The sequence below is a fragment of the Lipophrys pholis genome, assembly GCF_963383615.2.
Source record: "Lipophrys pholis genome assembly, chromosome: 17".
NCBI classification, from domain to species: Eukaryota; Metazoa; Chordata; class Actinopteri; order Blenniiformes; family Blenniidae; genus Lipophrys; species Lipophrys pholis.
The window spans coordinates 2777938-2803654 of NC_137643.1; the positions used below are offsets into that span (position 1 = coordinate 2777938).

The window sequence follows — 25717 nt, forward strand, 5'->3', positions numbered from 1 at the left end:
GGACAGCAGACTGGATTGTGGGCAATGCAGACTGGACAGCACATTGTCTGGACGGCTGGAGTGCAGGCTGGCTCGGGGGTGTGAACCTAAATGACTGCACTAGTAGTAGTAGTAGTAGTAGTAGTAGTAGCAGTGCCAGGGCTGCCAACGTATCGTTATTGGATGGGCGTATGTGATTGGCTATTTCCAAAAGATTTCTCATCTCGATAATATCCTCCCAAAAGACATCATTTTGGGATTAATAATGGACTGTAACAGCAAAGACTCCCTGGTAAAAGTTTCATTCATAAATCAAAATTCCAGAAGGCCAAAACCTAAATCCCATGTGTTTCATAATATATTTCTTTCACACATCAGGTCTCAAAGTAATGAAAAATAAAATTGCATCAGAGTTTAGTAAACAGGATTGAAGACTGTAATTTTGTTTGTTTGAATTTCTAATGCACTTTAAGATGCACCTTTGTCATTGTTATTCGATTCTCCGACATATTGTTCGTAAATGTGCACCAGTTCATAAAAAGTAAATGATCTTTAAAAAAAAAAAAAAAAAAAAGTCTCACTCCAATTTAGCCTCTTCCGTTATCACTCCGGTCAGCTCCGGGTCACTTCCTGGTCGGACTTGTGCCCCTCCCACTCCGGTACACGTTGTATTTGTAAATTTATATTGCAGCTTGTAAAAGTGTTTTGTTAAAATGTTTTCTGAAACACCAACATGTTTTGGGAGTTGTGATTAGTGTTGTAGTAATGTCATTTTGTTTTACGATATGTAAAAATGTTTTCCGAAATGTAAATTTGTCTCACATTTTATATAAGTACGGAAGAGTTTTAGGGCCACTGAAGAAAAAAAAAAAAATTCGGAGGCAAAAAAAAAAAAAAAAACCTTCGGTGGCCTCAAAAAAAGTCGAAAATCAAAGTCGAGATTTTTTTTTTTTCACGGTGGAAAAAAAAGTCCGTCCAGCCACATGCCAGCGCGTGTGACTGCTTCCTCAAAATGCATATCAGGCGGTTTGATGAAGTGATGAGATGAAAAGATGCTTCAGGACAGACTCGAGCTCATAAACACGGTGCGGTTATCATCGGTATCAGGATTATAAGAGTCAGAGCAGCCTGCTGCCTTGTTCCGTCGAGTACGAAGGACAAAGGCACGGATCCCGGGCTGCTTATTTAAATGTTCTTATTAATCAAGGAAATCCTGGGTAAAATCACATGTCCATAAGCAGGAAGCAACCCGATACAGTCAGAATTAAGTGATTTAATGTGGTTTACATCTACGGGCAAATGATGAGGGATGGATAGACTTCTCTCCGTGGAAAAAAAAAAATCTCGACTTTGATTTTCGACTTTTTTTGAGGCCACCAAGAGTTTTTTTTTTTTTAGCCTCCGAATTTTTTTTTTTTCTTCAGTGGCCCTAAAACTCTTCCGTAATAAAAGTGTTTCACATGTTGTAATATTGTTTCGCACCTCCCGGCCACCGCTCAAACGGCTTTCCATACTCTGGGACTCCAACCTCCAGCAACCATTGGACCATGGGGGCGTGGCTGAATGGGAGGGGGCGTGGCTGAATGGGAGGGCGTGACAGTCTTGTATTCATTAAACCGCAGAGTCCACAACTCATACCTGCGCAAACTCTTTTTAAAACAATCTGGATACAGGCGCATTCTCCGTCCGGTGGAGAAGAGTGGATGGAGTGACAAACCCACGGCTGTAAACTAAATCTTCACTTTGGTAACACTGAGCGGCGAGAGACAGCAGCTCCAAACAACCAGATGCTGCGACGGAGCGTCTTCCACCAGCCACTTCAACGACAATGTCCAGCCTGTGTCCACATGGTGGTTCGTTTTTCCTTTCCGTGTTGCTAATGGCTGCTGCCGCTGGGCTTTGGGGAAGAACGTGGAAACTCTACATAGACCTGGCGAACCACTGCGGCGCCGCGCTGATCCTCCTCAGAGCTCAGAGTTGTGGCTCTGCAGGCCTGTCAGAGCTGCTTCCAGCCAGAAACCAAGGCTGTGTGGACACGGGCTTTTATACATAAAGTGCATGAATTTTTCTATAAAGTCTAAAATAAATAAATAAATAAAATAGGCAGAGAATGAGGGAAGAACGAGGCCTAAAAGACATTTCATTAAAAAAAACATAACTCGGTATTAAAGTGGATATTGTTTGGAGTTGCGATCTTCTTTACGAAGCCAAGTCACCTTTCTTCCCCCCCTCACACTGCCCGACACGAAAGCACCACATGATTCAGGTGAATAACTGTTAAGATGAGCAGACCGGCCTGACGGCGGAGCTTCCTCGGAGCGCTTCTCTCAGATGATGTGGAAGCGAGGGCCGGGCGTGGCTACGATGTCGCTGTACGGCTCCTCCTGGACCAGCTCCACCGCCTGCTGCTTCTTCAGCACCAGGAAGCTGTAAAACTTGGCCGCCGCCTGCTTTCGGTTGTTGTTCCTGCAGAGATCCAGCAGGCTGACCGACTGGGCGCCTGTTTTGGCCATCACCCTCTGTTGGGGGGGAGACAGGCAGTCAGGACGGGGAGATCTGATTGGTCGTGGTGGGTTTTGATCTGAAAACTTGTGTTGGACTCATCAAAGATGGCGGAGACATTGGTTCTTCTACTGGTGAAAGTAGTTAGTGTTTCACTGCACGTCTCACTATTACATAAGACGTTAGAAAACATCCATTTCTCCAACAACCACAAACATCCGCCACTAAACAACGTGAAACAGTAAATTCAATAAATACAACTGAACTTTTGTAAGTTCAGAAACTGTAAACTTCACTTCAGTACCTGGAGGCCATGAAGCATCTGCTGGGTTCTTTTGTTCCACCTCCTCTCCTCCTGGTCCTGATCTCCTCCCTGCACCTCCTCCTCCTGACACACATACACACACACACACACACATGCACACGCATACGCATACACACACACACACACACACACACACACACACACACACACACACACACACACACACACACACACACACACACACACGCGCGCGCACACACACACACCAGTGTTTCTATGAATGTGCACATATAGAAAACATAGACATACATGTGTAGATTTCTATATGTGCAATGACATTTAAAAATGTTTTGCCTTTAATGTCTCAAATCACCTGTATGGCAATTTGAATTGCATTTAGTCTCTTTATAAAAACATAAATAAATATTTACTTTGCTCTGTTATGTTTGCTCTGTTGTATTTTTGTTGTTATAATAATTTCATTTGTGCCCACATGTCCGAAATAAACTTTTAAATTCAATAAAAAAAAAAAATTCTAAACTAATTTTATATAGAGAGAGAGAGAGAGAGAGAGAGAGAGAGAGAGAGAGAGAGAGAGAGAGAGAGAGAGAGATGTATAGATGATGGATGTATCTGTGTCAATGAGTCATGGAGAAGCAGTGTGTGGTCAGTGTGTGGATCTCCGTCTCACCTCGTCGTCAGAGTCGTCGTCGTTCTTCTTCTTGTCCTTGTCCACCAGCAGGTCCAAATCAATCAGCTGGCTGATGTTGGTGGTGCTTTCCTCCGGAGGCAGATCCACGCTGGCTGTCTCCAGCTGCTGGGACGCAGCAGATACCTCAGACTCCTGCTGCTGCAGCTGGTCCAAGGCTCCCATCTGGAGGGCGGGAGGTCAGAGGTCACAGCAGTACAGTTCAGTGGCTACAGCCAATCAGAAAGGTGGATAAATGAAAATCATGAAAGCATTACAACATGATTCTGGTGTCGGTCAGTGGCAGGAGGGCTGTACTCACGGGCAGAGCCGGCTCCGTGTCCTGCGCTTTGCGTTTTAAGCTCCTCTGGGAGGAAGGAGGCGGCATGGCGGCCTCGTCCAGCGTCGTCCTGCTCCCCTCCACAGCCGACGTCTGCAGAACGCTGGCCTCCTCCATGATGGTCTGGTCTGGAAGACAATCCTCACACGATTCCTGTCATCGTGTACTCGCTTTGTTTCTGAACTCTTCAAAAGGGTTTATTGGGGAATCTGAACCGGGTTTGGTGTTCGAATGCAGAAAAACTGTTAATTAATTAATTAATGAAGCTTAACACCAAGTGGGTTGTTTTCACTGTGAATTAGAACAATTTGTCATCTCATCATGCATGCTGCCTGTTTTTCACTATTCTTCTCTCTTGCATTTGTACGTTTGCATCTTATCAGCCCTGCAAAGGTCAGTCAATCAACACAGGAGGAATAAAACTTCACCTTAAAGCCATTTCACTAAAGTAAACTCACACTTTGTGTGACGTGAATCTACACACACAGATCCATTCTCTCACCCATGATGTCTTTCTGTTGCTGTCCGGCGGTTTCCTCTCTGGGCACCTCCGGGTTCTCCAGATCCTTCAGGAACTCATCCAGACTGTCGGCCTCTCCGCCCTTCCTCCTCTTCCTCAGCTCGTCGGGTACCAGCAGCGTGAGGCATCTTGTAAACATCTGCACACGAGAAGAAATGAGGGCGTGACGAGAGCACGAGTGGCCGCGTGGAACTGCGTCCGTTGAAAACTCACCTTCAGCAGCCGGGCGTTCCACAGGGGCTGAGCCGGGAGGGAGAAGAGCTTCTCCACGCCCCCGGTCTCCTTCCACATCATCAGCTTCTTGGTGGGAGGAGCCAGATCCAACGTGGTGACGATGTCCGAGTAGTCGGAGAGCTGCGCCCGGATGGTTTTACTATCCAGCTCCTTCACGCTGTCCACAATCAGCTTCCTCTTACGCTTCGCCTTGGTTTCCTTCACTGCAACGAGCACGAAACATCAGGAACCAGTCAGAGGATAATAATTATAATTATTATTCTTATTATTAATCTTCAGGAAAATATAAATGTTTGGTCCAAAACAGTAAATGTTGAGCTTCAGATGTCATGACGGTTTTGATCATTGTATTCTGGTTTGATGTTTTATGTTTGGCCAAACTTTCATTCCTTTCTAAACTAAGTTTTCCCTCTTGTATATTTGTTCTATTTCAGATTTATTTCTTTTTCTAATGATGAAAGTTTCTTCGCTCCAAAGCCAGTCAGAAGATCGTCCTCCTGAAGTTGAGACCGATGTTCAGACTAAAGTTAGAAGACGCTGCGTTGAGCGGGATGAGAAAACGAGCCGTTGGGAAACAGGAAAAGCAGCTGCCTGTGATGTCGATGGGCTCCAGAGCGAAGGTTTCCTCCTCGTTGTGAACCAGGTTGGTTTGTTCTGCCTGGTCGGCCATGGTGGGCAGAGGCTCTGTCGGACCGGAATCCGGGCTGTCCGGGGCTCCGGCTAACGCCACACAGTGAGGAAAACATTAATGTTTAACATTAATAACAGCTCGGTCAGTCTTCTGCATTATAGACAACAATGAGTCTGCGCCACACTGTGGAGCCCGGCTGAGTGCGGCTGACCTGAGAGGGCATCGAAGTCGTCCTCGTCGTCTCCGTGGTCCTGAGGCATCATGACGCTCTGTGTGATGGCAGGAGGGTCGTCGAAGATGCCGCCTCCATCCTCGTTACTCAGCAGCTTGTCCACTGCACATTACATGAGTAGGATTGACGTGTCGTGTTTCATTTCTCGGGTTCTAAAAACAAAAACGTTTGACGGTGTGCGACACCGCCAGATCTTACCCAGCATTCCTCCCTCGTGGCTCTCCATGGGGTTGTCTCCGAAGTCGTCCTTGTACTGGTCGTCGTACTCCAGATGGTTGGACTTGTCGGCCATCGGGTTAGCTCCGCCCTCCGCCTCCAGCAGCAGGTTGGAGGCTGACGCTCCCATGATCTCCACCTCGAAGGCGCTCTCCTCTCGCATCATCTCCCGGTCGTCCATTCCAAAGTCAGCTGCGCCAGACAACATAATGAAATATACTGTGACATGGCAAAGCTGAGGCTAATGAGTAAAATGGTTATTCAAACTGTTTCAAATGACCCCAAAAATATATAGAATAATATGGTCAAATAAAGAGAAGTGAAGACGCTCACCAAAGTCATTGTCCTGCAGCAGGTTGAGGTTTCCCACCTCCTCTCTCATGGTGATCTCCTCCACTCTGCTCTGGTTCAAGTTGAACTGCTGAGCCACGTCAATGTCGCTGCACAAAAGACACAGAAGCACCGTCAGGAATTCTGAATTTACCAGCAGCCTGAAAGCCCATTTGTTGCCTTTCCGTGGGATCGGTGCGGCGACCTTTCAGGGATTCTTAAAATTAGAATGGGTTAAACGTGCAGTCAGAGGACAAGCGTGGATGACATTATGAATATGAAAATAGTGTGTGTATCAACCATGGCCTGAAGTGTTCCTGGAGTTGAAATATTCTTTCTACCTCAACCACGTGGGCTATGACTCCTCTCCTTGCTAAAAAAAACAATATCTAAAGCAGCAAGTCGTAGTGGCTTTATATTTTGCCGACTGGAAATAAACAAACAAAAAAGAAGTATTTTCCTGCTGGAATTTCCCCGTCAGGAATAAACAGGACTCACTCCAAGTCTGGCAGCGGTTGGTCAAAGTCGTGGAACTCCTCCGGTAGGGTGATGGCATTGTACGCCGCCTCTCTGTTCTCCTCTGGAAGATCCACCACACCTAAAACGTCACACAGACAGAGCATGAGCCTCTCCACCGACTCTTCCCAACCGCTTCAGGGAATCCAATGACTGATTTAGTGTTTCCAACCTGGTCGAAACGCCATCTTGATCTTGATGAAGGCCTCGTTACAATCTGCCAGCAGGTACTTGGCCTTTCTGTGGTAGATCCTCACCACCCCCAGCAGGAGATGACCCGACGTCCTTAAAGCCATTTTCACCTGAATCAAATGAAATCACAAGGCGATGATTCAATACAAAGCCATCCTCTTGAACCGTTGGCATCCCATGTACAGTTCAACAAACACAACAAGCTGTTTTAAAGCCGTTAGGAGCGAGCAGTGAAAGGAAATGACCTTTGGTGAGATGATGCTCTCCACGCTGCTCTCCAGATTGCACTCAAACACGTGTGCCTTGGTCAGCTTCTTGTCCCAGTGGGCCGCCAGCCAGATTTTGGCCAGCGGCCCTCGTTTGCTAAGGACAAAGTGGGCATAAAACATCGTCTCGGCGCCTCCTCACCACCAGGGAAAGGGGGAAGGGGGGAGGCGTCGGGCCTGGAGGGGAAAAACAAAACAAAACAGGACAAAGACAAAAACACAGAATTGAAATCAGGACTCAGATGTAGTAAAACAGAGCGTAACAGATCCGCTCATTGTCGTGTGGGAGCTTTCATGATGCAGATGTTTGTCTAGTTAATACCAGCAGGAGGCAAATTGATTGAGAATTCTCTAAACCATGGCTCGGTATGGCAACAGTCCAAGTTCTTCTCCTCTTCTTTTGTGTTTAACGACAGGAAGCATCCATAAAGTTGCATTACCGCCATCTGCTGGTTCTGTCTGTCTACATCGTTTCCCACTGCTCTCTTTGTCCCTGATGATTTTTTTCCTCTCTCTCTTATCAGCAGCTTTTCCCTCCCTGATGACTGACACCTTTGGCTGAGATGCCTTGTTGATGCTCGAAGTTACAGGTGAATGGATGAACTGGTTGGACGAGTCACAAAGAAGATCAATATTGATCTATAGCTGAAAAATGACGACAGTTCCGAAGGCAGATGAGGTCAAATCCTGGACTAATAAAGTTTATCTAATATTTGGAGCCAGTGAGTGAATGTTACTCTGACCGAGACACACACACACACACACACACACACACACGCACACACACACGGGGGTCGAACCCGCGACCTTCCAATTGAAACATGACCACTATATCACCTGCGCAGAGAGAACATGCAAACTGCAGATTTTATAGCAATTTTCATGCTAAATGTTATTCCTGCACTCAATGACTTGTTTTATTTATATAAATGTTAACGCACATCCTGTTTTCTTTGTTACTCCTGGTGTCTGCTTATTTACATTAGGTGTGAAGGTGAGGTGTTAATCGGAGCATTTATGTATCAGGTGCACATTTATTCTACATATATATATATATATATCCATAAAAAGAAAAAAGAAGATGTCGTTGCAGGACTTTAAAATGCAATGCACGCGCCTATGTTATCTTCTCTAAACAGAAAGGAGTCGTTTGCCATGGCAACAGGGCGAGCTCGTTCCCTTTAGCGCGGTTTTTCATGACGCTCGCGCCGCAGTGAGCTTCATGACGCTCCGGGCAGACAGGTGACAGTGGCTAACGATTAGCCGCTGTCAATCCCTCTAAAGCCCGCGTGTCTCTGCATCCCTGATGTACCGAGCACCACCTTCACATAGACCGGGAAAGACTCACCGCCGAGCCGCGTTCTGTGCTCCTCTGCCGGTGTCGCTGCTGCTGCTGCTGCTGCTCGATGTTTTCCTCCTCCTCCTCCTCCTCCCTCCCTTTTTCACTAAAACAAACAAGATGGCGTCCCCTGTCTCCCTCCTCCAAAGATGCTCCACTGTCACCACATCCTAAACTCTACCTCCACATCCTCATCCTCAGCCCATCACACTCTGCCTCAAACGATTTAAAGTGCCCAAAACAACTTGGGAAAAAAAGAGAAAACTGTTCAAATGGCTAAGACAACTAGTAAAGATATAAAGCAAATATATACACAAAATAGTTAGAAAAGGCTTAAAGAAACAGCAGCTGGAATGTCAAAAACAACCAAGGTCAAAGCCCCAAAAAATGTCAAAATCAGGAACACCAGTAGAAAAGTTAAAAAGAGACTTAAACGTGTCAACACAATTTAAAAACATATTAAAATAGCTATTTAAAACCGTAAGCGCCATTTCTAATAATGACTTCATCCCCTGGCCAGACAGTTCCAGTTCCTGGCATCTGGACGGAGATTTAAAGCCCCGAAACTTAAGACGAGCCGCTGCAGGAGCAGCTGCTGCCATTTCCCTTCTAAATCAGTACTGAAAGCACTTTACTCTTGGGTCTTATGTAATGAAGTTCAACCTGATTTTTTATCTATGTATTGTACCTTCTTTATCATATTTTCAACAAGTCTTCATAGTGGTATTGTAGCGGTTCCTTCCATTTATTTATTCACTCTTTAACCTGTCAGTGAGCCTGTGAGCACCCAGCTATGTTTGTATCACAACTGTTATTTTACTGTCCTGCCTTTTAAAATATCTGCATGTACTGTCAGACTCCCTCTCCTGCTGCACAAAAATCTACCTACGGGTATCAATAGTCACCTTTGAACTTCTAAATGCAATGTTATCAATGCATCGATCCAGTTTTATAAGTCAAAACTATAGTCTACTAACAACTTTAAGAGCTTCTCATTGTAAAGTTTAGACATTAAAATCTGTCTGCAGACCGATTTTAATGGATTGAAAGTGGCAAAGGTGGCTTTTACTGATCAAGTTTGCAGATCTCTGGTCTAGCTAATACCCAAAACCTAAAAGGAAATCTAAAAGCAGGTAAAAACTTTGGTTTAGAGCAGGCATGGGACTACATCAGATATTGAGACTGCAGTTAAGGGACGAGTTAAAAGACGACCTCAGTTCAATACTTCACCTCAAACATGAGATCTTACAGGAGGTCCACAGACGGGATTCAGACACAGACACCGTTTCAAGAAGGTTTTTGAAAATACAGTTCAGTCAGAAAACATGAATTTATTTTGCCACAACAAACAACATAAATCTTGTGGCGTGTGAAGCTCGCGTCCACTTCTGAACATTTAACAGTCATAAGAACAACTTTCCAAAACAAAAACTGAACTTCATAAAAGTTCCCAATAGCTGGAAGGAGTCCTGTGATGTGAACAGGAAGTAATACGACTTTATATACAAACACGTTCGAACAATTCCAAACTGCAACATCACAAAATGAGTTTGGTGAACGTCGAAGAAGGAGTGTCTAATAAAAACAATGGGAGGTGTGTGTGGGAGACGCTGCTCAGTCCTTCCTTTTCCGTTGTTTTGGAGACTCGTTGGATTGGTTGAGGATTTGTCGGAGGTTTTTTGACATTAAGTAGGGTTTCTGAAGAGATCCATCGTTTCGCTCCAGGTCCTCCACTGTGAGAGGAACAGTGACACCAGTGATCAAACATTGTCGTTTCAAGACATATAATTTAGAATACAGACAATAATGTTTTGATGAACAACCTGAAATTAATTCTGAGTCTCATGGTATCAAAATTCTGTCCATGTTTTTTTCACAACAACTCTCACAGTATGGAATCTCGGCCAATAGAGCCCCCGGGGCTCGATATAAATGATAAACGTTTACTCACAGAAGCAGAGGAAGAGTGTGTCCACGCACATGTTGTACACACTGAAGAATCCATTAGCGATGAAGTAGCTTCCAAACACCACCGTCTGCAACACAATGGAGTAAAGAGTCAACCTGAAGTCTGCTCTCAGAAAGACGGCGGTTTGTCAGTAACTTACGATGATTGGCATCCAGTAGTAGTTGAGGGATTCAGAGCGAAAGTCACTGCCCGGTAAAGGAATACGGCCCGAAAAGAAAAAGAAGGACAAAGTACCTGGAAAAAAGACGTAGAGTTCAAGGTCTCCTCCTCCTTCCATCTCAACTGCTGTGTGAATGCTATCAAGTAGAGATTGTGAACAGAAATGGTAACGCTTGGAGACACATTACATATGATAGAACCTGGAGTGGCGTGTGCTGGAGCCGATCTCTCTCACACACACAGGAAGGAACTTTGCACAGAAAGGCTGAAGTCACAGAAAACTTGGACTCCAATCAGGAATGATCTGACTGTGAGGCGGACTAACACACCCCCATGTAGCCTTCAAGGTCTCTCCTGATTTAAATGAACTGTATGAAGAACACAGCTTTAGCTCATTATTCTTTTTGTGGTTTTCACTGTTGCAGGAGGAAAGAAACACAACATCAAAAAACTGCTTTTAAGCAGTCAAAATGAAGCGTTCGCAGCTTATCAAGCCCACGGTGGTGTATCGGTTAGACTCTCCACTCAGTGGGGAGATTCTCACTTTGGTCTTCATGTTCTCCGTGTTTCTCCAGCTTCCTCTAATATCTACAAACACACATGTGAAGGTAACTGATGTCTCTAAATTGACTTCAGGTGTGATTGTGAGTGTCTTTTGTCTGGGATGGACTGATGCCCTGTCCAGGTTGAACCCTGCTTTCACTGGTAAGCTGAACGAAGTGGAATAGATGGATGGATGGATGGATGGATGGATGGATGGATGGATGGATGGATGGATGGATGGATGGATGGATGGATGGATGGATGGAAGCTGCACTGACAGATCTGCAGCAGTGTTGTACGCACCAACTCCTCCGACCACCAGGAGCTTCCCAAAGAACAGCAGCAGGTCCGTCACTTTGTCCAGCACCACGACCCTGCGACCACACAGCATTCACACATTCTAACAAACACACTTGTACCAGCGAGCGTCAGAAGAGAAACGTCACAACAAACCTGATGACATTCCTCATCAGCAGCTGGAATGCATTTTTTGCAGAGACACAGAAGTTTTTCCCATAAATGGCAATCTGTCAACAAAAAAAAATAAACTTTTGTGATATATCTCATGAGAAATTGTTATTTAGGTTCTCCCTTTACTGTTGTGGCCACAGAAAGTCATTGCAATGTAGATTGACCAGTTTTTACACAACATGTCCTTCCTGAATGCAAACCAGCGTTCAACACACACAAAGTCAAGACTTAACCTCACAGTTTCAATAATTTTATATATACATATAAAAAAATATGTCCATAAATTTTGTAGTTTAATTTTCTTTCAAAGATGATTAGTAACCATCGCTACGACAGGGCTGGTGGCACATCGTGTTTAGTAAAAGCCAGCCAAGACAATGAGTTGCTGTGGTGACCCCTGTAGGAAAGAGAGCAGCTGAATAGACACTAACTCCACTAAAGATGATTTATCTGATGATGTCTCACCATGATGTAGGCGTTACTGTTGAGATATTTAATAAACGTCTCCAGACACCAGAAGCAGCACTTCAGGCAGCACATGATGAAACGTGCCACTGGATTCTGGGACGCTGAGGATGAGGAAAAAAAGCACCCAGCTTGAGTTTCTTGTTATTAATTTCTTTCCATCACATTTTTTTTTAGCAATTCTGAGATTTTAGACTTTACGGAGATAAAATGCAGCTTCATTGCACTGTGAAATCACTAATTTTCAATATTCGGAAAGAAAAAGCTTTGACGCTGTATTTCAGTCTGTGTCATAATCCTCGGCCTTACATCTCAGTTTGTCGTCAATGTACTCCAGAAGAATTCTCACAATCTCCACCAGCGTCAGGATCAACGCACCGAAGGCCAAAGAACCCACGTGGTACCTAATATGGAAAATAAACACAAGGCCTCACAAGTTAAAGTTGAATGTAATGGTAGGAGTAAAAAAACAAAACAAATGGCAAAGCTAAATAATGGAGAATATATTGGGATATATTACACCAGTTGATCTGGCTCATAAACTGCTACCTCGCACAGATCTAATACGCCCTCTGGAGGGCTGAATGGGAACTGCAGTCAAACGCAACGTCCTGGAACCTTCTTCTTTAGGAGGATCCAAGTATTTAAAAGGTCATTATGTCTACAACGTGTCAAACATAAATGTTGTCTTCACTGTGACAGTCAGCTTGATGGCAAATCATGCAAGTAGTGAATAAGACTTCATTCGCCATGTTTAAATGATCAGAGCACTTTTGATTTCCCTTGTTAAACCTCTGTGGTACAGACTGTGTTTTTGTCACTCAATAAAAAGTACACTGGAGGTCTGACACTGAAGTGACAGCTGCTTTGAAACCAACCTCAGAGTGCGCATGAAAGCAGCACACACGGGGAACATGGGGATGTCCTCGGGTTTGTTGAAGGCCCAGTAGTACGAGGCGAAGGCCCCTGCCAGCGTGCACTGACCCAGTGCAATGACAAAGTTGGCACACCAGAGGAAGGCTATAGCGTTGTAGATCTGCAGGTTGAAGAGGTTCCTCTGAAAGAGACCCTCTTCGTTGTATTTGATGAAGATGCAGCGGGCTGAAGGGCAGCTGGGATAATCGGATGCGTTGAAGTTCTGAGAGGATGAATGTGAGGAGCGGAGAAGTGAGGTGACGGGTGGAGACATCTGCAGCTTGTTATTCCATCCCTTCATTAATGAGCTTGGGTGGATTAGCTTTGTTCTATAGGTGATGGGGTTGTTAATTAAATTTTGAATATGCAAGAATTACAACAAAAAAAAAGATAATATGAATTCTTTGTTTGAAAACTCAATTTCCACTTTAAATTGTAACCCCTCTTTATAAATGAGTAATTTATGTATAGATAATCTTTTTTATTTGTGCCTTATGTTACTTGTACATTTTCTCTATATGCCCTTAAATTTTAGAGGAGAAACTTTCAAAGAGAAATTTTCAAGTGTCATGAAGGGCATTCAGTGTAAAATCTTTAGCGATTGGAATACTGAACAGAATATGATAATCACACCTGATTGACCCGGGACAACAACCGCCACAGCCGTTGTTAAATAACGGTGTGACTGGAAACTGTGCTACTATAGACTGAAGCAGAAGAGGAAGACAAATGAGGAGGTTCCAGGAGAAGAGGAAGATTGGGAAAGTTAAGGTGAGTGTAGGGACTCTTACAATATGGTGGAAAAGTGAGAGAGATGGCTTGGTCATGTATGTAAGGAGAGAAAACTGTGTAGGAAAAATGATGCTGAGGATGGAGCTGCCAGGCAAGACGAGAGGAGGAAGGCCAGTAAAGAAGTTCATGGATACAATGAGGGAAGACAGACGTCATAGGGACAGAGGAGAAGATTATACTGCAGATTACAGAATTTAACAACAACTAACCTGGGGGTCACAGGTCACGTTGCCATTGAGACTCTGACAGCTGCTCATAGTGGAGTTTAAACCCACCACTTTGTAGACTGGATTCCCTGAAGTGGCCAAATATCTGTACACACCAGTTTAAAGAAAAGAGTCCACGCTCTGGAGGTTTTGAATAGTACAATATCCGTTCTTGTGAATAAACAACCACAAAAGTAAAGGATACAAAGCGGTGATGCCCCAGTAAGCAACACACACCAACAGGAGAACAAATGTGACCAGAGGGAACGCCAGAGCAGACATCATGTGGCTGATAGTTCTGCAGAAGATCAACACAGAGCAGGAGGTTATACCGAGGCGAAAATGCTTCTTTTCATCCTTTTACAAAGCAACATGAAAACATTTCCACGTTACCATGACATTACAGTGTCCTCAAATGAAAACAGAATAATCAAGCGAATCAGTTTAAATGCTCAATCTGCCATGTGAAAACTCAAAAGGTGTCCAGTACTTTGGTGGTATGACATGACTCACTTGCTGGCCTCCTGGATGAGGGCGATAGCGATGAGGATTCTGGTTCGCAGAAATATGAGAGTCAAAAGAAGAATCCCCTCCACCACAGATATGACGATCACTGGTGGGTAGAGTGAGGGAGACAAGCTTTTAATTTGATATTACTGCTGGTAATTGTTGCCAGAATGTTTTTTTAACGACTGCATTTTAACATTAAGTCACGGAGTCCTTCTTTTCTTAATATATTCTTGAACCACCTCTCGACCTCATCATTCCTCATTCAACAATGACAGTGTGACAGATGATTGCTTCAGTTCAAAAAAGCACTTGGAAGAGTCAAAAGTCAAAAGTGACCAATCAGACTCACGGAAGGCCAGCCAGGTCTCCTGGACTTGGAGATAAATGTTAAAGTTGGTGGTGAAACCAACATCAGTGATGGTGGCAGAGATTTGCTTGTAGTTATCGTACTCCCAGTAGCAGTGCCATATCCCTGCGGAAGAAATAAAGAGTGACATAAGGACACTCAAACAACTCAGAGCAGAACGGTGCAGTTTACAGCTTGTAGACACATAACCTCCGGCCGTCCTTGAACTGAAATTATGACTGCTGGGATTCTGAAGTTTGAACCTGAACTTTATAGTGAACATAATTCCTGCTTGCAGACAGACCGTGAACTATTTTGTTGGGTTGAAGGAAGAAATTCAAACACTGTTATCCTATAAAACAATGAAAGAACCGATGTGGAGTGAGAAAAGCCGCTCAATACAATAAAACTTACTGCTTTTTATACAGATGGTTAAGTAGATCTGAGCAGAGCACATGTAGTTTTTCCACATAGGACCCGCTGGAGGCTACAAGAGGACTACATTCAAGTTAACTGTGCTTGACTCGAACGAGTCAAAGTATATTATATCGAAATGGGCTTTTTTATTTATTTATTTATTTATTTATTCCTTTTTCTTTTTGTTTCATCTAATTTTAAATTGTTCATTCAGTCGAAATAAATCAATCAAACTGTGCTTGTGTTCTGAAAGTGCGACAGTAGTTCAACAAACAGCTCATAGCCTACAGAAATTGGGAGTTTGTGTTGGAGGTGGGTTGCAGCATCGGGTCACCCACACTGGCGTGGCCGGGGTTTTGTACAGAATTGCCCAAAACGAATCATCATAATGACTGCAATCATGTGACCTTGTCCTGTAATGACTGGCGTTCCACCAGGCTAAGCTAAGCTAAGCGAAGACAAGCCTCTCCTCTCTTTGTTCATGTTCACTCTCTGGTGAATCAAGTGGGCGAGGTACGACTCCACATAATTAACTAAAAGATTAAAAAATAAATTAGTGTGTACACAGTAGAACCTCTGGCAAGCGAACTCGGTAAGAGCAGACACCCTGTAATGAGACCTCTCACTGTGCATGGACAGGTTTTAACTGTTAACGCACCTTAATGAGCGGACAACCTGCTTGACGCGGATAACAGACAGGTCTTTCTGGCAAATTTCAAGCTGAGCGACACTAAAATAGCCAAAATCATTGGACTGGACCCGATAATCCAAATATTTGTTTGCTGTGATGTCCGGATATTAATTTTGAAATGTGATAAATCGCCTCCTCCTACGCAGCGCGGTGCTGTGCTGTGACGCTCCTCTCAGCTTGCACGAAGAGGTTTTAACTGTTACACACCTTAATGAGCGGACAACCTCCCCTCTCAAGCTTAAGTCTCACTTTATACCAGGGGAGTCAAACATTAGGCCCACGGGCCAAAACCAGGCCGCAAAAGGCTCCAATCTGGCCAACAAACCACCAAGTAAGACGGCTATATAGGATTTATAGTTTCGTTTTTTGTTTTTACACTTCACTGTTTTTTGTGCCAGAATGCCTCATTAAAATTGACTCTTGTTAACGTTGTAATAATTTTCTGTACTAATTGTTTGATCTTGCCCACTCAAGACTGGACCGTATGGGGTGTTTCTTCCATGACATTATTTAGTGTTTGGTTTGTTCGATAACAACTGGCCCTACAGTTTGTCCCCGTGACGTCTCCCTCTGAAGAGAGGATACCTGTTTTCAAGGGAAACTTGCTCCTGGATTTTAGGGCGTCCCTACATCAGGGGTTTTACTGTATATATAGTGGGGAATTGGTGAATGTTAAAATAATCGCTGTATATGTTTTGAGTTGTTGTGTTTGCGTTGTTGTAAATTGTGGCCATTTATAATTCCAATTTTTGATTGACGTTAAGGTAGGGTGGCTCAAACACCCCTTGCATTTTTGGTTCAGCCCAGTTTGTCCTGACTGGACCAATTTAGGGCTGGGCTTATTCAAAGGCTTCTGTCTGTGTCAGGGAACGGAGAGACGACTGAGAGACGGAGTCTGAGTGCGAGTCAGCCAACTTGCTGTGAGGTTGGAAATGACTGTTTTTTCAGATTTGTGAAAAGTGAGCATTCCAAATAACCTAATTTTATTTCTGAAACGCTGACTTGCAACCTCATCCTTTCTCATCCACCAAATCTCGTTCAGGCAAAACACATCCCGAGTCGGGGTGACCATGTGGTCCCTCACAGCGATGTAAAGAGTAAAATCCAGTGTAGACTGGCAGCTAAAACGCCACCGCACACAGAAACATATCTGTGAGTGTTTACCATAGGCCCCGGCAGCCAGGACTCCGAAGATGAGCACCCACACCATAACAGGAGCGAAGAACCTCAGCAGCAGCAGGAACAGCAGACTGACCACCATGGCGATCAGCAGGCAGCTGAGACAGAGAGAGACGGCTCAATGTGAGGTTATTGTCAGACATGCTCAATAAGGTTGTTTGTTTTGGACTCCATCATCATTGCCAATGGCTGTCTACACTTTGGTCCACCATCCAAGCACACCGACACAAAACATAATTCCACAAAACAAAAACAAAGCCAAACGTTCAATGTTTCCTATCCCAGGGCCTGAAAAACAGCTTAGATGATCCAACAGTGTCATTAGCAGGTTTATTTCATCAGGAGGCTCGATAATTATGCATCTATTTGATTGTTTTAATGCTCCCTGCTCCAGCATCCTTCATCCAACACAAAAGATAAGATTACAAACTGTGAAAAATGTATAAAAATGTTGGTCATTGGATAGTACTGAATAGCATAAGTATGTCTCATAAAGTACATGTTTAGTAGACCTTTGTGTTGAAGTCAAGTCAAACTTTATACGGGTAATAAAACTAGTAAAATTAAAAAAATATATTAATAAATGTGAAGTGAGTATCGAATGTGAGAGAAACAAAGCTGGATTTGCAAAAACTAAGCACAACAAATTAAGACACACGTTTAAGGTTCAAGGTTCAGAGAGAATAAAGTACAATAAAATGGTCCAAAAAATAACACAGGAGCAATTTAATAGTTAAAAGGTTAAATAGAACTGAAATAAAGAATTATACCTTTTATTCATGAAAGGCCAAGACGGATGTATGCTTTAAGGTTTCCTTGAAATGTTTAAATCTTTATATTTCCCCACAGGCCCTCAATAGATGGTTTCAACATCTCGGACGCTTTACTGAAAGTCTTTATTCTACATTTTATGACTTTATGAATAAAACAGTTGTACCAGAGGACATGAGAAGGCACAGAGGTTCATACGACGTGAGCATATGAGACATATATTCAGGTACAAAAGCACAAAGTGCTTCAATATAACAATAAAATAACTTTAAACGGGATTGTGAAGCTCACTGTTAACTACTGCAGGGACTTTAAAACAAGTGTCATGCTCTCAGGTCTCCTGGTGCTGGTCAGTAGTCACAGTTGGGATTTTGGCACTAGCAGGAAACAAATGAATATTTGTTGTTGTATTTAAGACTGCTGCTGGTATGATGTTTAGATGTCAACTTCAATTTTTCCCCGTCCATTGTGGGATGTGGAAACCGTTAAATATGGCGTGAATCCCCTGCCCTCTGCATCTGCATCGTAATTCTTTTGCCCATGTTTGATGTCCGCTCTCTGTGTCGGCCACTATATTTGGCCAAAATGCAGGATCACAGATCGAAGTGTCTGATCAGTCTCTGATCCAGACCGCCACTCCTAAATGAATGCAGAGGAGACACTGAATTATGATAATATTTCTACTGCCGTTACACTGTCTACTTCACAAGTGACAGTGTAACGGCCCATTAGGCTGCAATTGGCTGGCGAGAACACTGGACTAAAAGAACCTTATTTGATATGACATTTAGTCTTTTATCAATCTATTTACAGCTACAAAGTGAAGAGCTGTATGATGTGTGTGTCAGCAGGTGGCAGTGTGCACTGTGGCACAGATCAGTAACTCACATGAGGATCCACGGCCATGACGACGCAAAATCCTCAAAGATTCGAACGCTGATCTCCTTGGCATTGAATCCATTCACAAGGTCCCTAATGAATACAGAAGCAAGGCCTGGTTGTATTAATGGCTGTTCTGCTTTTCAAAACTAAACCCGACAGAAAATAACAACTGAAACTGAGACATAACAACTAGTTTGAAGCATCCTGAAAGCAAAGACAAGAATGGTAAATGGTTTTTACTGATATAGAGATTCTCTACTTATGTGACGGGAAGAAAAGATGAACCAAATGAATTCTACATGTTAGTGATAATTATTAAACAAGTACATTTTTAAACATTATCTGATGAATTCTCTTCTCCATTACATAAGTAGTAAGACACATACAAGGCAATACAGGCTATAAAAACAAACCCCAGGCAATCAGCTGTGAGCTCTGAGAACATGCCTCCTCAAAGGCTGCTGTGAATAACCAAGCGAAACACTACAGCTATCACCAGCTGCCACACTACTGCCCAATACAAAAACTCACACATTCACCGACCTTGCGCTGATGATGAGGAGAAAGAAGAAACGTGTGTTATTTCAGAAGTTATAGAAGACGTATGAACTTAAAGCTTTGGCTTTGTGTTTCAGTCATGATGAGGATGAGACAGTATGAGGAATCTGCTTCTTACCCAGTGCCATTCTTGATGATGCTGATTGTGTCATTGACTGAAGCAGGGAGGCCCGGGACATTAGAAAAGGATGGAGGGATGTCCTCCAGTTTTGAGAAATCAGGCAAACATCTCCCCAGCACTATCAGGATAGAACAAAGTCAAAATTGATGAGAAATCACTTCATACATTCTCAATAACTTTCAGTCGCAATCTCAGTTACTGCAGGTAAAATGTGTCTTTTCTCACCAGGAGAACTGGGGACGTAGAAATAAGGGCAGAGCTCCTTTTCCAAAATCTCTGACACGGTCTGAAAACATTGTTATATCATGAAGTTGTAAGAATATGAAAAGCCCGTAAAAATGTAGACGATCTTCTGCTAGAGCTTACCAGCGTAGTAGTTTTCAGATCTAAAGCTGGCACACACAGATCTTGATTGAAAACATCTTCTAGTTTCTGACCAGGTAAATACAGCGCTGCCCCAAACTCAGAAGGACATTTTTCCACACACACCTGTTGGAAACACAAAGTTAGATGTTTCTGGGAAGACATGAGAGGACAGTCATTCACACATTATATTACACACTATGAAATCCAGCAGCTCTTTACCTGTGTGGTTGGACACTGAAGACCATTCAAAGCGCTCGCAATGATGTTAACGGACATGGCACATTTGAGCATATCAAAGTAGAACAGGTTTGGCCGATTTCTGCAAAATAAAGAGAACAACACTTACTTTGCTCTTATATTTCATTTGTACAGTTTCCCATTTTAAAATGATATGAAATGAAGACAAAGAGTTGTGATTACTTGTGCTCTCCGATGCCACAGAACCACCCAGTTGAGTTTTTGGGATAAAGAACATGCCTGGGATCTCCGTAAAGCCAAGCTGATAGAGCCAAAGTAAACACACATTAAAAACTAATGAAAATATAAAAACACTGACGTCACATATTTTATCTATGTAGCTTTGTCAGCAACAGAAAGAACTTCTACATCAAGTTATGCTTTCAGTAAACACAAAAACTACATTTACTGTGTTGAGTTTGAAGAGCTATCAAGGGAACGTTACTGTATGACCCCGATTCAACACAGCTGATTCTCATCAACGAGACGTTATCAACACCACTATTTGGAGCAGTGAGTAATTTCCGATACATAGAGCAGGTTAACTCCAGGACACGTAGACAGAAACAGTAAAGCAATAACAATAGTAGTTTCATTCTCTCAGAAACACCACAAGAGGTCAGAACAATATAGTCATTTTCTTCATGAACCTTTCTTTTTGTAATAGCTTCACACACAACCAAGAGCCAGTGAATTCATCAACTAACATCACTGCTTTTCAAGTACTTGGTCGAGACGGCCCAGCGTCGTGCGCCTCTGAGTGAGAATAAGTGCTGGAGAGAATGAACGGGCGGATGGACAAATAAATAATTTTGCTTGTAATAGCGGTGGAACACATTTCTAAATCTAACATCCATGATTCCACCGAGGCCCAGGCCTGTCCTTGAACTACTTGCAGAGCAGGAAATGGAGGATTATTCAGGACACAGGAAAGTGTTTTGAGTTTAACGGGGCAATGAAAGGCTGCTGGCAGGATGTTCACTGTGAAATCAGCTGTTCATAGTTTAACACAATTGAAAAAAAATTAATGTTTTAAGATGGAATCTAATTTTAATTTGGCGCAAAGAAACAATAAGATTGCCAGTTTTGGTTTATGAAATAACTGATGAACTGTAAATTGGTATTATATTAACCTTAAGGCAAATCTGCACTGTTAAGGTGAAAATCAGGGGAAAACGGTGTGACTCTGTCCAGAGGTGGACACAAGGTGATTAGTAGACTGGTATTGCAGTATTTACATAGAGATCATTCATCAAACTGCAGCTGATGGTTCAGCTGTTTGATTTATGGTGACTATTGTAATCATTAGTACTAAAGACCATGTGACATTTATTAGCACAAATATAAATCAGTTTTATTCTGACTCCTGTATTTATATCAGCGTTATGGTGGGAGACACAACAATGTCTCTCTCTCTCTACCAGAGGAATTAACTGAAACAAATTGTTTAATGATGTATGAGAATCAGACCGAATTAATGTAAAGATCCAACTGAATGGCTGTAAAGTAGGTTTATTTAATGACAAGACATACATTTGATACCTTAAAAATGCATTTAGCTTTACATTATTTGCGTGTATTTGGTGTCTCTTACCTAATACTCCAACTGCTATGTAGCCGAGGATGATGGCCAGGAAGAGAATACAGCAGATTATATCAGTGCATCCTCTGTGGAAAACAAGACACAGCAACAAGTTTGCTAGGATGATGACGAATGTGAAATCGACATAGAGCATCAGAAAGCTGACAGCTGGACAGAAGATTCACCTTTTGTGTATTGGCCCGTTGAAGCTCGGGTCAAACTCAGCTGGTTCTCCTGGGAAAAGAAAACAGCCAAGTCATGTTTCCTTTCTATGAGCACTCGACTGTTTCATCCGCCATATTTCTTTTTGGACTGAGGACAGACGACAAGACGAAACTGAATCTAGGTTCACTTGCTAACGTCGGCGTTCACATCTTTGCGTCACAGTTTGAAATAACATTCAAATGTAGGCCGTTTGGGAGTACATGCTGGGTTTAATTACACATTCCCTGCATTGGGTTATATATGAAGGTGCATGTCCCCAAAAAAACATGGTGGTGATGTTTACCAGCAAGCACATAGTCGTCTTGTCCTCTCTTCTGGGAGTTAATGAATTACTAGATGAGGAAGACCTTTCAAGTGAGTGAGGTTAAAAGTGTTTATAATTCACTTTACAGTAGAATCAGTATAAGAGAGGGCGTTTCCTACAAGGAAGAAGAGATTTATTTTTGTTTCCTGGAACAAAGGAGAAACTTGCCTTAATAACAAACAATGAGTCAAGGTCTTCAATTTACTGTTCACAAGAAGCAGTTTTCTGAACTGAATCATAGTTAAGCTGATCTCATTTATTTAATCTACAATACACGACATAGAGCAAAAACTAAAGGAGCCAAATTGAGGCACAGCACTCGGGTGAGCAGTTCAGGTATATTTGGATAGAATTTGAATGCAGAGCGAGGTTGTCCGATGCTGGGAAGTCAAGACATTTGCATTATTTCATCAAGAAGAATATCAATCTGAGAACTTTTTGGATAAGATCTAAATATTTCTGGAGTTTTGAAGTTTGAAGTGTGTTTTCTGCAGTTAATTCCTTCTCAACAGCACAAAGCATCCCTCTAATGTCTTTACTTTCTGCGCTTCGTGTACTAACATGGTGTCAGGCAGCTCAACCTTGACAAAGACTATATCTACTCTGGCATGTGTCGTCTTAGTAGGATACAAATGTTAAAACAGGATACATGACTTAACAGCGACTATTTACTCTGTTCAAACTCCAGCCAAGTCTAAGATGCAATGTGGCAAAGAAATGTATACGGTAATAATAATAATAATAAAAACCAGCCTGAAGCACACATTCAGAGCAGTGAGAGAACAAGCTGCTGGGTCACACGACACACAATGCATCAGCATTCAGTTTCCAATCTCTTTATTCAAATATAGGTTGTTACAGACTGAGCAGATTTTGAGAGGAGAACTTTTACTTGAGTGTATTATTAATAACAGTTCATTCACTTGTAATTGAGAACAATTCAAGCACCATCGACCATGGAATACACCTTGTTCACCACAGTGTGTGCGTATCTGTCATACACTTTAATAATTGTCTGAGAAATGTACTTTGACCTTCGATACAGGGGATATGAATCAAATGCCTGCTGTTGCCAATGCAGTTAAAGTAGTGGATACTTAAACTACTTTTTGAAGAGACCTTTGTACTTTCATTTCAGTATTCTTATTTTTAATGATGCCTCTGAGTGAAAAGTCAAGTTAAATTCATCTATTTGCAGTGGACAGTCGCTAATTTGTCTTTTTTGAACTCTTCTCTGCAGTCGTGTTTGTTTCTTCAGGCTCATAGTGCCAATAGTCTGCTGTGTCCAAAAATGTCGGATTTCTGTGTTTTTACAACTTCACCTTGAAATTAAGCAACAAGTGAGCTCGCTTGTATGCCTGCTGCTCTTACTAAAACAATGCGGCCCACAGTAAACAAACTGAAAAAGCAAATCCTTACACAGTAATATGTTTTCATTGTCATTTTTACAGATTAAAAACTTCTTCATGGAAAAGTCTGACACCTCAGATTAAAGTTGTGGTGTCAAACTTGTTGGCCAAACCCTGCCTGTGTTGAGTTTTTGGGGTTTGTTGACACGACAACGCCAATGACAATTTTGAAAACGGCTCCCAAGGAGGAACGTTTTGAAAACGCTCGGACTCTATCCCTGCATAGATGGCATAAATGCTGCTAGATCGCACCACAGCCACGGTAAATAGTTATTCTGCACAAGAGATGGGCAATATCGACAATGGTGTGATGACTCCCAGTCCATATTCTCCTGAGACTTGTTAGTTTTATACTGTAATAACATCACACTTGGCTGTCTGTCCATATGTCCGTGAACTCACCATCGTTAATGTTTATAACGTATTGTTCTCTGTGCAATTATGTGTGTTTTCATTACAAAAACAGACAACGGCACTCACTGAGTGGCCCAACAGGGAAAACTGCGTCGTTTTCTGCTTTTCTGTCTTTTAAAATGTTGTCATGTGAACATGAAACTTTTCCGAAACGAAAATGCAAAAACGATGCGTTTTCACATTTAGCAGTATTTCCATAGAGTCTACACCGAGACTGATCCTGAGGGAAAGGTCATTTTTTGCCCGTTTTCATTTCCTAAAATGCTCGGGGGGCTGTTTTCAAAAAGTTCTGTTTTCGGTGTGGCGGAAACATATGGTACCCAAAACTCAAATAAAGTTTTCAATTTTCACTTGAAAACGGGATCTTAAATGTGACAGCATGTATTTGGGCGATATTCCTTTAGATGCGTTGATAAAAAGTCACAAAGAAATGGCCTAAACCTTCTTTACATACTAGTGCTGACTGGATAGACCTATATGAAATTATATTAAAGGCTAAATATAAACGATTATCACAAAATCTGGACAATATGGTGGAGTATGCCAAACCTATAAAGCCCAATTATTTTTCATTTAAATATCGATTCCCTGCTAAATTAATCTTGTATACATATATAGTCTTAATTTTTCCAGCGAGCTTCCCGCGTTTTTTTTTTTTTTTTTTTTTTTTTTATACAAATCAGTGTTTAGCGTGAACCAAAAAACAGATTTAAACCTTAATTCCAAACTTCAAAAATAATAAAAATTTACCAAATTTCGAGCAATTCTCACGATTTGTTAAAAACACCGTGTAATTTTAAGTGTTTTCAGATCATTTCAAGTCTTTTACTCGACGTCTTTTCTTTATTTTTTTGCGGCTCTTTGAGGGAACTAACGGTCGATGTCCGCTCACCGTACTTGGAGTCCGGATTTTCTTCCTCTGATTCTTTCTTTCTTCCCATTTTTTCCCACTTCAAACTCCGCAGGTGAGCTTCCCGTGGCCTGGAGGGTTTCACCGGCTCACGGAGCGGTCGGGGGGGGGGGGGGGGGTCACTGACAGCGGCTTGAAGAGCTCTCCGGTGGCGCCTTAACGTCCTCCGTCCCTCCTGGAGCGACAGTTACCGAGTCGAGGAAATCTTTTTTTTTTTTCTCTGCCAGGCACTTGTTACTAGGCAGTGACGTCACGGGCATACGCGGATGCACACCTGCGCGTGTCATCATTCGAGGAAGAGATGTACGGAAGAGGATTATGGCCACCTAGAAGTTACTTTATAGTCAGATTTATGAATTTATTCTCATAATTCAAATCTCAGAGTGGAGAGGTCACCGTTGCGGGTCCCCGGCTATGACCCTTGACCCCAATCAGCTCCCCAGAGACCCATAATAATTTTATCCCAGAATAGGATGAGTCAAACGGGGATTAATAAAGTATGATTAGTTAGTGTTTGTTTTTTAGTTTTGAGGTCTATTTATGTGGAACAACTCATTGTGAGCAATAACTAATTCCACAATCAGTTATCCTCACCAATTTGTTTGTTTCCGAAAGGTAAAGTTTTCATCTTTACTTTAACGTTTTATGGAAAACACGGTCCAATACTCATAAATACACACTGTGTGGGGGATGAATTCATCTTGAATTTCTAATTGTACCAGACTATCATTCCAGCTTTAAAGTCAGACGAAATGTTTTTTTTAAATACTCCTCTTCAATACTTCTCTTATCGTGTAAACCACAAAACTCATGGATATTTCCTCTGCAAAACACTAAAAAACATGCTTTATTCATTCATGACAATTTTATTAATCCCCTTTTAGAGAATTTCTTCCATCCTTCAGGTTACACACAGCATCCTCGCAAGCTATCCCATTCAATGTAGTTCTCAAACTTAAGATATTTCATTAAGTTGAAACTATTCTAAATGCTGCAAATTGTTTTGTCTATTACAATATCAGGGA

General features: G+C 42.4%; 2 protein-coding genes across 2 annotated transcripts; both read right to left on the reverse strand.

Annotated features, from left to right (window-relative positions):
- Positions 1-1612: 1612 nt before the first annotated feature.
- Positions 1613-8328, reverse strand: LOC308122402 (double-strand-break repair protein rad21 homolog A-like). Its single transcript, XM_080484186.1, has 14 exons — positions 8260-8328; positions 6891-7088; positions 6626-6755; positions 6436-6535; positions 5941-6047; positions 5590-5799; positions 5371-5493; positions 5120-5248; positions 4508-4731; positions 4277-4433; positions 3757-3902; positions 3438-3620; positions 2786-2869; positions 1613-2498 (listed from the first exon to the last, which is right to left on the reverse strand). Exons 2-14 carry the CDS (start codon positions 7032-7034, stop codon positions 2307-2309), a joined length of 1929 nt encoding a protein of 642 aa, XP_080340312.1. The 5' UTR covers positions 7035-7088; positions 8260-8328; the 3' UTR covers positions 1613-2306.
- A 1235-nt stretch (positions 8329-9563) lies between these two features.
- Positions 9564-24737, reverse strand: LOC308122371 (choline transporter-like protein 4). Its single transcript, XM_080484149.1, has 22 exons — positions 24675-24737; positions 21616-21664; positions 21443-21516; positions 20032-20110; positions 19831-19930; positions 19612-19734; positions 19471-19531; positions 19243-19363; positions 18573-18656; positions 16899-17011; positions 14630-14752; positions 14284-14383; positions 13976-14068; positions 13774-13876; positions 12736-12995; positions 12167-12261; positions 11858-11961; positions 11375-11448; positions 11225-11295; positions 10359-10453; positions 10202-10286; positions 9564-9983 (listed from the first exon to the last, which is right to left on the reverse strand). The coding sequence occupies exons 1-22, from the start codon at positions 24721-24723 to the stop codon at positions 9865-9867; spliced, it is 2175 nt and encodes a 724-aa protein (XP_080340275.1). The 5' UTR covers positions 24724-24737; the 3' UTR covers positions 9564-9864.
- Between the last annotated feature and the right edge of the window lie 980 nt (positions 24738-25717).